Here is a 12272-nt window from a genome sequence, read left to right as displayed (position 1 = left end):
TCTGACACAGGAGAGAATCCTATGTATGATAAAGGAGATAAAAGCCTGAAATTAGATAGATATTGAGGGTTTGTTCTCTAGAACACATTACTAGGTAACTGTTTCAGAACTCTCAATAAATTTTTTTTAAAAAGTCTTTTATACAATATATTAAAATGCTTGTATTAAAAAACCCTGCCACCAGAAGAAAAAGTAGGGCCAGGACACAGGAAAACCTTTGTCAAAGCTATCTTTTTAACTAAGACAATAGTAATCACATTCACTAAAATTTAGGATCTTTCATAGTATTCTTTTAAGATTGGCTTAGCAAACTCTTGAATTAGAAAAATAATGAATACAGATTTGGGCTATATTACACAGTTCAGAAATCTTACCGTACTTTCTCTTTTCTTCCCTTAAAAAGAGCTAGAGTATATCTGAAATTTTAAACTTGATTGCTTTTCTAAATGGTATTTGTGAACTTCTCATTTAAAGCTCAAAAATCATTTTTGTGTTCTTGTACAAATTATATGTTTCTTAAAATCTTTTCCTTTGTTACATTGCTTTTTAAAAAACCAAATATATTAAAAATTGTTTGAGGCTTATACTAGCTTGAAAAATAAAGTTTTCTTATTTGAACATGAAGTGCAACAAAGCTGAATTCAAAATTGTTTTCACCCTTCTTATGAAATGTGACATCCCACCACAATGAATGTGTCAAAGACCGTGTTATTATGGGCTGGACTTAGTTTTTTCATTGTGGTTCCTTTTTTTTTTTTTAATGTTTATTTGTTTTTGAGAGAGAGACAGAGCTCAAGCAGGGGAGGGGCTGATAGGAAGAGGGAGATACAGAATCTGAAGCAGGCTCCAGGTTTCGAGCTGTCAGCACAGAGCCAGACACGGGGCTCAAACCCACGAACCATGAGATCATGACCTGAGCCGAAGTAGGCTGCTCAAGTGACTGAGCTACCCAGGCACCCCTCTCACTGTGGCTCTAATGCAGGTTGTGTAGTTTATCTCTGAATGGAGTAATTCGGTGTCTATAAAATAAAAAGTAAGAGCTCAAAAATAGCAACAACAGTGACTAACATTTGTTGAGGACTTACAGGAGCTTAACCCTTTGATCTTCACAACAACCTTATGATATAATAATAATAATATAACTATGTCATTATTTATAGTTTTCAGTTGTATGATTTGAGAGAGCATAGTTTTTGACTTCACATTTAGTTTGTCATATTCTGAAAGATAGAAACTGTCTTTTATGACTATTCTTCCTCCTCTCTGTTCACTGTGTGCAGTAGGTCTTCTAAAAGATTTTAACAGAAATGTAAAAAAGTAAAGTTTCTTACAGGGTTAGTTTTATCTTTGTATTTTAGTTATTGATCATTTTTAAAGGGCCCTTGCATTAACTTTTTTCCATAAATCTTATTTAATTTTACATATTTAATGTAAAGTTAAAAGACCATAATTTCTTTTTCAGCCTTTTTAATGGATCTCATTATTTAGAGATTTTATGTAAAATGACCACAGATGATCAGAGATACAGTGGGTCAACTTACCTGTCTGATCCTCGTCTTACAGCAAATGGTTTCAAGATAAAATTAATACCAGGTATGATAACGTGGTTTAATATTTCCTGACTTGGAGACAAGTCTTGTTCCGGAAGTTGCATTTGAATTTCATAATGTGCATATCATGATATATTTTTATCTCATGAAAAGTACAGTGTCAGCTATGTAAAAACAGTTATATTTCAAAAAGGTCATCTCTGTTGGAAACAAGCAACTTTGGCATCCATTTCAGTATATTACCTTGCATTTGTGTTTTTATAACTAATTGGGTAGTTTCATTGGAATTTTTTACCTCTTTTGTCAGAAAATGCAAACTGCCTACTTTGTTTAAATTATTTGATACTCCTTTAGATGATGAAAGAAATGTGTGGTATATTGGAAATGTCTAATAAAAATGGACATCTCTTCCCTTTTTTAAAAGGGTTTCACTTGTTTTGCCAGTTGGGTTTGTAACATCAGCAATCTTACTATTTGGAGAGTGAGTGATTTGATTCCATTGCTTTGCTATAAAGACTGTGGTAAGACTGTTTACTTTGAAAGGCAATCCACTGGGTGGAGAGAAAAGTAAATCCTTCTGGCTAAGAGACTTCAGTTTTCCTGGTTGACCTCTTCTCTCTTCTTTAATAGTTTCCATACTTAACTTTTTCTGCCCTAACTTCCTATGCTGGTATTTTCCTGTTAGTTTCCCTTTATCTGGTATCAAGGCTGCTGCACAGAGTCATTCCACTGGCCTCTCTCCTGTCTGCCCCTAGAGTTGTCATGACCAAGGGAGAGAAAAATAAAGTTCAACCAAAACAGTGTTGAAAATTTTTATAGGAATGTTTTACTGAGACATAAAAAGAAAATAAGTAAAAATAATGTGCAAAACTGTGAAATTATATATATACAGAAAATATTTTGATGCAGCAAACTTTAATTTTATTGACCTTTGCAGTTTTAGGAACACCTACCATGTCTGGGATATTGATTTAGAACTGGAGTGAAAAGCTATTCCAAATCTCGTTTCTGCCATTTAAAAAGTGTGTTCTTGGGAAAGTCATTGGGCCTCAATATTTTCTCATTATAACAACTAATAATTATTGAATAATTATAATCTATAGGGCACTATCCTAAATATTAAATGTATTTATTTATTTTATTTAATCTTCCTAATAGCCTCATGAAGTATGTTCTATTACTGTCTCCATTTTATAGATGGAAAAATCAAGGCACAATGAAGTTTGCTTAAGGATACACAGTTTGTGATAGAACCAGGATTTATACCTAAGCGCTTTTATGGGCTAGCTTTTAACTAATTTATTTTATTGCTTCTTATTAAGGTATTATCAATTTATTTCATAAAGTAGTTGTGAGCACTTAACTAGGTACTTACAGAAATCAGTTAGCATAGTATTTGACAGTAGTAGATGTTTGAATATTCTCTTTTCTTCCCATCTTCCAGTACCCCCTTCTGAAAGGACTTGTCTTCATTTCTTTTAGTCCTCCTAGAACTCTTTCTTCCTTGGGGCCCCTGACATCCTTTTAATTTATTTGAAGTGTGAAGCTAGGAGTGTGATTGTGTGTATATATATAGTTAAGTATTTTTTCTTAATCTAGTTTTGTGATTAACTATGTGGTATTGCTGGCAGCTGCCTTTTTTTTTTCATGAAAGATGTTATCACAGCTATTTATTTATTTACTTATTTATTTTTGCATCTCTCATCCCTGAAATGCAGCCAAGCCATCTCACACACCTAGAAAACTGATTTGAGGATTAACACAGCAGTCTGCACAACTTGAACCACAGAACTCCATAGGTTCACAGCACTTTTTTTTTAAAGTTAGGATAACAACTCTGTCTTTTCCAATGCAGGGTATTTTTTATTTTTGAGTTCCCCAGTAAGTTTCTGTCTGACAAATGCTGTCAGCTCTTAGCTTTGTGGAAGTGTTTTGTAAGGCCTTTGGAATGCCAGATACTTTGCATGGCACAAGAGATAAAAATGAATAAGAGTCATCTGCAAACTCACTTGATTTGATTGGAATTAACTTTACTTAGATTGTCATCAGCATTATTTATCTCACCAATAATAACAGATTAAAAACTCTCACATTCTCTTCTTTTTTATGCCTTCTTTTTCCTCCATAAATTTTTATGTTTCCTTAAAGACCACTTCTTCTCTTAGTGAGTTTGTTTCTTAGACTAACTTTGGATAAAGTTTGCCAGTTGTCATAAAGCATCTTTGAATAAAGATAAAGACATTTAAAAAAAAAGAGGAAGAATAATTCATCTGGCTTTGAGGGAAGGTTCTGAATGTGATCTTAAGAATTTTGCTTGTTAATGGGAACAGTGTATTGTTTTACATCAAGAATTCCATATTTTAGGAAGTGAAACTTGTTGGGTCACCTGGGTGTCTCAGTTGGTTAAGCATCCATATGACTTATGATTCCGGCTCAGGTTATAATCTCACAACTCATGGGTTTTGAGCCCCAACTTGGGCTAAATTTCCTATATCTGAATTTTTCAAATGTGGAAATCAAAATATTGCTCAATTTTCTCATCTGTTGCCAAATACTTTATTCACATCCACAGGTAATTTTCTCAAATGTGTATTATTTTCCAGTGCAAATGTACTAAGTATTAGACTTTTCAGTCTAATCATACCATAAAAGGCACAGAACCAGCAGTAGTGAAAAGTCTCTTGGCTCATATTTTTGTAATTTTCTTATCTGTATATATGTATTAAAAAACTGTGAACTAGAATATTTTGCTTCTTCCTCTTTGTCTATCTAAACCCTGTATCAAATCCCATTTAAGTTCCCCTGGTTGCTCAAACTCTCGTTTTGTCTCCCTTCACTGAACTCTGTGTCTTATCCCTTAATGTTTAATGATAGATCTTTCTTTTGTTACTCTCTAGTTTCCAGGGAAGAACATTAGGATGCCTACTCTGTTTATTGTACCACCATTGCATCTTATTCCAGGTCAAGGAACTGATGTGTAACTACAAACAGATTAGGTATAGGATCACTGACATCTAAGGATCTGGAACTCTTCAAGCCACATCACTCCTCTTTTTATTCATCTGTTGATAGCTACCACTTATCCAGCATTGGACTGTCTCATTTTATTTACTTCTAGGTAACATGGTTACACAGAATTCAACATTAACATTGTTACACAGAGCCGAAGAAAACAAATCTCTGTTTTGCAGCATTTTAAAATGCATTCTAAAGCCAAATTTGATTGTTTGGAATTTATATTGTTATGGATATTTTGCCCCATTATATATCAAATCTAGTTGTTAGCCTTATTTTAATCACTAAATTAAAGTAGTTTAATAAATAATGTCAGTTTTAAATATTGTTACTAAAATATTTTCAGTGAACATTAGTATTTCATTTTCTCCAGTTAGTGATATATTAATAAGTTACTATAGTGGTAATCATTTGTAATACATGTGTATCAAATAAATGCTTTGTACACCATAAACTTACATAGTGTTTATCAATTATATCTCAATAAAGATGGAAAAAAATAAATTACTATGTGAATATTTTTAATTAAGTTAAAATAGTCACAGAAATAATTCAGGCCTTTAAGTTAGATATTAACCTAGTAAAATAGAATTTGAACAGCAATAGTTGTTAAAACACTTAAACCAATATTATTTTAATAAATATCATGGGACTCCATTTTCTCTCCAAAGTAAGAAATGTTCTACACAAATGTAGGGAACAGAAGTGCAATAACAGAGATATAAAGCACGTGTGGTGTCTATGAGTACTTATGACGTAATGTGATATCCTCTGGGAAATTATTATTTGTTCTCCAACCAAGGAACAAAACTGGCCTGACTATATTAAATTCTAAGGAAGGTTCACTAAATATTTTAACAGTGATTATGGTTTTAATAGGCATTTTCTGGAATATAATTCAAACAAAACTAACTATATCAACATGTGATTTTATTTGTTGTTCTTTTAGGCGTTTCCATTGCTGAAGACTACTTGGAAATAGAAGAAATGGCTAATTGTCTCCCATTCTATGGAGTGATGGACTTAAAAGAAATTCTTAATGCCATATTAAACAAAAATGCAACAGAAGTTTATGAATGTAGACCTCGCAAAGTGATTAGTTATTTGGAGGTATGCATGATTAGGTTATGTAGGTTGGTTAGGTTTTAAGATACTTAACTGTTTATTAATATAATAATAAACATTCAAAATAGTAAAGTTTCTATTAGGTTTATTATATGTTTGCAAGAAGAAATACTAAAAGAGAAAACTTCATTAAAAATTTCATATCATAGACTAGTTGTAGTAAACTCTATCATGAATCCTTACCATAACATTATTTCCTGAGTATATACATTGAGGAAGAGCCCTATGCATGACACCCTGTGTAGTGATGGTCTTCCTGATTTTTTTTTTTTGGAGAGGTTTTTCTGATTTTTAAAAGGATTCAAAATTTCTCCCATTTTTACACCAAATATCTGTCTATAAAGAACTGCAATGTGATTTTAAGCCCTGATATCTTCAAGAGCAAAAAAGAGAAGAAGTGGAAGATGTGGATGATTGAATAAATGGGAATTTGTTTTCTAAATAAGAAATGTAACAGTGGGTTAAAAAATAAATTCTACAGCAATATAGCATGGAAGAAGCTTATAAGATTTTAAATGTCCAAGTATATCCAACTATAGGATAGTTGTGGGAAAACAACAGTGATTGTCTCTATGTTTGAGGTTCTATCCCTTAAGTTTGGTATTATTTTAAAAACAAACCTGAATATAAATAAAATCTGTTTTCTCCCTTTTAAGAAAAATGGGCCATTTTTGTTTAGGCTATTACCGTGGTGTGCCCATTGTATGCTGAGGGTCAGACTTTAGGAAAGTCCACTTTTTACCCTTTCTGAAGATTTTTTCCAGTGGGATTCAGTGAGTCCTTCAAGGGCTTTGACTTGTGGAACTTCCTAGGTTATTGTGGGAGCAATGTAACACTGATAGTTTCTAATGGCTTCAAAGGAATCTTTTCTTATGAAAGAGGTAGTATAAACTTAAATGAAGGTTGAAGGAATTGAGGGTAGTGTTTTGTGTATTGGACCATGTGGGAAGAAATATGATTTCAAAAATAACAGAAAAAAGTGGTTGGGATATTTAGATATAAATATTTTTACTAATATACTTCTCATTACATTAGGCAATTGTGGATTGATTGTTAAGTAAGAGAGCCTAGGAAAAAAAGAACTTCTATAAGATCTACAGGATCAAGGTCAAGTTGAATTAGATTAATCAGAAATAAAGATAGGAGAGTAAGAGAAAAACCAGTATAGAGGTACATATAAAAGTCAAGGGCGGAAAGAAATTTAAAAATGAGTAAGTAGTATAACATTCTCTATAGGATAATAGTTGCTAGGAGACCATCAGATATGGCTGCTAGATAGCAGTAATAATAGAAAAGTAGTCAGGAAAGAAGACTTGCCAATGGCAGAAAAGGGGAGCAGTGGTGCATAAGTGTAGGCAGCAAGTCACATGGTATTAAAAAAAAGAAAAGAGAGATTAGCTTGTCTGTATTTCTGCATTGTTGATGTGAAAGACTGACATAAAAGATTGGAGAGCAGATGTTCCAAAAGAGGCAGGAAGGAAGATGGGATAAAGATAGACGCTTTAGAAAGGAGAAACTGTTCTCTCAATCAAGAGCAGAAGAGAGGGAAAATGAAAGTGAAAATAATTTGAGGTAAACTTGAGAGAAGTCATGTATGATACATGTAAGAAAGGAATAGGAAATGTTATCTGTTGAGAGTGAAGAGGCTGGGAGGCATTTGGGATTTGAGTGTAGTAGAGAAGATCTAAAAATAAGAGTTGTAGGTACTATAAGAAGAAGTTGGTTAGAGAAGAATAAGATACCCAAGTGGCATTGAGGGCTCATAGGAGCTAACACAGGTATTGGATCCAGCCAAGACAGTTTGGTGATTTTCCAACAGTTCTTGGTACAATTTATCCAACTGTAAGGATTAGCAAGATGAATATGACAGAACAAGGGGGTGAGTGAGCAAATTTGAACCCATAGTGTATAATCGAGAAATGGTATTACGTCCCAGAGGAATATAAAAATGAATCAGGTTCCTGTAGGAATCAAAAATGAATGCAGGAAGATCTAGAGATAATATCCTTAATGTCTCACTATTCAGGACCTTACGTAGGGAAAGATAATAAGTAGGGTGCTGGTAAGCAGAAGATTAAGGAGGGATTGAGGAGATTAAAGGTCAAATTAAAGAAAAGAATAGGTTAAGTTGGAAAGGAGTAGGATGGTTGGAAAGATAAGGGGAGAGGGTGTGTGGTTGGAGAGAATAATATTAGGCTCACATTCCTTGAAAACATTTTTTTAATGTTTGTTTATTTTTGAGAGAGAGAAAGGCAGAGTGTGAGCTGGGGAGGGGCAGAGAGAAGAGGGAAGACACAAAATCCAAAGCAGGCTCCAGTCTCCACAAACTGTCAGCCAGACGCAGGGCTCAAACCCATAAACCTTGAGATCATGACCTGAGCTGAAGTCAGATGCTTAACCAACTGAGCCACCCAGGTGCCCCTAGGCTCAAGTTCTTTGAAGTACAATAATTTTTTAAAAAATAAATCTTAAAAGAAGCCAGGTTTGCTAATACTATTTACCCCTAAATGCTCAGGTTTTCCTATTTCAGAAAACAGCATCACCATACTAAAAATGCAGACATTAACTTTGGGTCTATAACCTTCATAACCAGTTCATCAGCAAGTCTGGACTCTACCTCCTGTTCATGTCAGGAGTCTTTAAACCTCCTTCCATCTCCACTGCTATCCGCCTGGTCAAGAACTCACCAGGACTATAGTAATTGCCTGCAAGACTCTGCTTCTCTTCTTGGCCTGCCTCAAACCATACTTCACATAACAGCGAGATTGATTATTTTAAAATGCGAAGCAAATATTAGGCTCTTGCTTTAAAACCCTCTGGTTACCTCCCCGTGCATTCAGTTTAAAACCCAGTTTGCATCCTGTCCTAAAGGGAGATCTGGCCTCTACCTTAACTCCGTTTCTTGTTTCTCTTTTCTACTTAGTAACTATGCTACACTCACAGTGACTATTCAATTTTTTGTTCCTTCTGCCTGAAATGCTTCTTTCCCCCTGATTTCCTATTTAAATTGAAACTTAAATGTCACCTGAAGAAGCTTTCCCTAACCACACAATCACTTTCTATCTAGTTGCCCAGTTTAATTTTGTACATTATTACTTAGAGATTTTCTTTGCCTTTTTATCTGCTTTGTTTCTCTGCACTAGAATAGAATATAAATTTTACAAGAACAGGATGTTGATTCTCTTATTTATTCTTCACTGTGTGTAGAACCTACAACAATGACTAACACATAACTTGTGCTTCATATGTGAGTGAATGAGTAATAAAAAGAATATAATCAATTTTCTGTCTTCTTTCTTGCCAGAAATAACATGTTTTCTGCATAAGGGTGTATCATGGTAAAATGTATGGCTTTGTTTTCGCAGGGAGAAGCAGTGCGTCTATCTAGACAGTTGCCCATGTACTTATCAAAAGAGGATATCCAAGACATTATCTACAGAATGAAGCATGAGTTTGGAAATGAAATTAAAGGGTGTGTTCATGGTCGCCCATTTTTTCATCATTTAATCCATATTCCAGAAACTACCTGATTAAATATGTTTAAGAAATTTGTTTCTGTTAAAGTTGATAATAAAATGAGTCAGTTTTTAAACCATCTTTGTACTATTATGTATTAAGTGGTTATTTTATAAGTGAGGATTTACTGACTTTTATGTTGAAAAAGAATTCAAAAACTGTAGAAAACTTAAATAAACTAACATCGGCTATTCATTGTATTATGAAGAACCAGCTGTCAAAATAATTATTAGTTGTAAAGCTCAAACTCAAAATACCTAGTATTCTTGGGTGGTTGATTTACTAAAGGCTGTGGACTAAATTGTGTCCCTAAAATTTATACATACTTGAAGTCCTAATCCCCAATGTGATGGTATTTGGAAAGGGGACCTTTTAGAAGGTAATTAGGTTTAGCTGAAGTCTTGAGAATAAGGGCCCTCATGATAGGATTAGTGCCCTTACAGAAGAGAGACGCTCTCCATTTCTCCTACCAATCCCCATGTGAAGATACAGAGAGAAGGTGGCCCTTTGTGATCCAGTAATAGAGCTCATCAGAAACCAAGCATGCTGGCACCTTGATCTTGGACTTCTAACCTCCAGAGCTGTGAGAAAATAAATGTCTGTCGTGCTTTCAGGCCACCAGTCTATAGTCAGTATTTTGTTACAGCAGCCTGAGTGGACTTTTACACTGGGTCTATCCCATGCAGAGAGTAGTCACACAGACTGAGCTGGCATATCTGACAGAAGTTATCATTGTTATTTAAAGTAGGATGGAGAGACGGAGTGGGAGAAAGTGAGAAAATGAAGTTTAGAGGAAGAAGTTCAGCTTTCAAAATTCTGCCATTTACCTCTATTTTGGGGTAACAATTTGGAAACTGCTGTCTCATATGGAAATTATTGGGCTTTGGGGTCAACATTTTGTCAGAGAATGTGGGAAGATCAAGAGATTTAACCAAATTTATGTTAAGATGATTATTCATTGTGTTTATATCCTTTCAAAAACTAGGTCCCCCAGTGCACCAAAACACTTAATTTGCAAAAATTTTATTTTACAAGGTAAAATGTGTTATACTGGATACAGTATCTCCATACTCCATACCATATCAAGAAGTTTAATTTTTTTTTAATGTTTATTTTTTTGAGGGAGAGAGTGAGCGGGGGAGGGGTAGAGAGGAGACAGAATTCAAAGCAGGCTCCAACTCCTCCCATGGGGCTCAAACTCACCAACAGCGAGATCATGATCTGAGCCAAAGTTGGACCTTTAACCAACTCAGCCACTCAGGTGCCCCAAGAAGTTTTAAATTCTTAAGAAATTGTGATGATCTGGAATTCTACCTGTAGACAGACCTTTTTTCCTGCCAACATGGCGCCCTTACCCATAACCTACATATTACATATTTCTTCCATTATCTTCTTTCAAATTTGGGGTCCCTCTCTGGGAGACAGTTCTGGTAGTAATCCTTTTTAAAACACTGGGTAAATTGAAGAAAGAGGCCCACAGAGACATAAAAGATGAAATTTGCATCATACATTTCTGTCAGCCCTAAGTAAAATTTAGGACTCATTTTCTAGCTGATACAGTCAGTTGTTGCAAGAGGTCCTACAATGACCTCTAAACCAGTTTTTTCTTTGCAACTATGAATCGTGCCCAATGAGGCTAGTAGTAATGACGGCAGGTATTTTTTACCTATTTGCTAGATACGCTATGCATTTACCTTGTATGATCTTATTTAATCTTCACAAGTTTAAGATTGTAGGTCCTATTGAGACTCTAATCTTACCACTATTATGCAGTCTGCCGTGAGAAATGGGTCCTCAAGAGTCATTCGGGACAACAAAAACAGAAGGGGTAAAATTAAAAGTACAAAACATTCCCTGGCACCACTGTAAGGAATGCTACATCACCTTTGGGTGGCAATGTTTTCTGAGTCTGGTGGGTGGGATCGCAGTTGGTCCACCTGATTCTCCTTCTCTGGGCATCCTAGGAGTCCGCCCCCAAGCGCTGCCGGGTCTTCCCTCCCCATCCCCCACAAGCCCTTGGGGCAGCCGTGGCACCACAGGACAAAATGGCGGGAGCGGGTGGCTGCGACGGACAAGCCCAGGCTCCTAGGATGGAGGTAACGGCTGATGCATTTTGGTTAGCTGATGCTAGCCATTAAGGGTGAGGGGAGGAGATCTAGAGAGAAAAGCCCACCCCAAATTGCCCATTTTTCTCGCTAGTTTGGGGTTTGGCTGGGGAAAGGGATGACTTTCAGGGAGTGAATTCTCCCAAGGGCTTAGTTTAGGATCCCAGTCATTGCTCTAGCGCAGAAGTGACGCAGAAGCCAGGCAGACGCGAGGCTTGCAGGCCTCTCTTGTTTGGCTCTTTTGCTTTGAGGGTACTCATGTGAGGTCCGGCCATGCCTATGACGTTTCATTAATTTAACCTGAAAAATGTTAGGCCGTTAATTCAGATGAACAGGTTTTTGTTGTTATTTTCACTGACTATTTGATTCTTTGTGATTTTATGCAGATTTTCTGGGTAGGATTGCAGGAATTGCAATCTATCTTACCAGCAGTCTACATTTCTGAACTAAAAATGTTTAAATATGACCTATTTATTGGGCACCCAAATGTTGACCCACTAACTTAAAACAATGTTGCCAAGCAAATTAAGATGTCAGTAATATTAAGGTACTTAAATGAATTAGACTTATTCTTGGAATTGGAGCATTCTAGATTAATGATGGCAAAACAGTGTTGGTGGGTTCATAGTTAATAAAAATCTTTAATGTGGTCTAATCAACCAGTTTTACAGATAAATAATTAAATGATTTTCCTGAGTGTCCACAGATGATCTAGTACTGTACTAGTTCTACCCCAGATGTCATTACCATAAACAAAACAAAGTCGTGAAATAAAAAATAAATTTGTACTGCAAAGCCAAATAAAAAATGATTTGATATTGTCAATTACTTTCTATCGTAAGCATGAATAATTAAGAATTCACTGTTACCTTAGTCTAGATCTGTTGGTTGATCTCCATCTAAACTTAAAAACTTTTATCTTCTAACCTTTACTCCAGTAATACTAGCAACACACCACTTT

General features: G+C 35.2%; 1 protein-coding gene across 6 annotated transcripts in view; it reads left to right on the top strand.

Moving 5' to 3' along the window:
- PMS1 (PMS1 homolog 1, mismatch repair system component) overlaps positions 1 to 9285 on the top strand; it is an 87419-nt gene extending 78134 nt beyond the window's left edge. For all 6 annotated transcript variants that reach the window (XM_029934254.1, XM_029934253.1, XM_029934252.1 and 3 more), the window contains 3 exons: positions 1463 to 1593; positions 5515 to 5675; positions 9056 to 9285. In XM_029934254.1, the coding sequence (XP_029790114.1) occupies positions 1463 to 1593; positions 5515 to 5675; positions 9056 to 9220 (457 nt within the window). In that variant the 3' untranslated portion in view covers positions 9221 to 9285. The remainder of the gene's footprint in view (positions 1 to 1462; positions 1594 to 5514; positions 5676 to 9055) is intronic.
- The last annotated feature ends 2987 nt before the right edge of the window (positions 9286 to 12272 follow it).

The sequence above is a fragment of the Suricata suricatta genome, chromosome 3 (genome assembly GCF_006229205.1).
Source record: "Suricata suricatta isolate VVHF042 chromosome 3, meerkat_22Aug2017_6uvM2_HiC, whole genome shotgun sequence".
NCBI lineage: Eukaryota > Metazoa > Chordata > Mammalia > Carnivora > Herpestidae > Suricata > Suricata suricatta.
The sequence above is the reverse complement of the archived record's forward strand: the minus strand, read 5'-3'. Positions and strand labels throughout refer to the sequence as shown.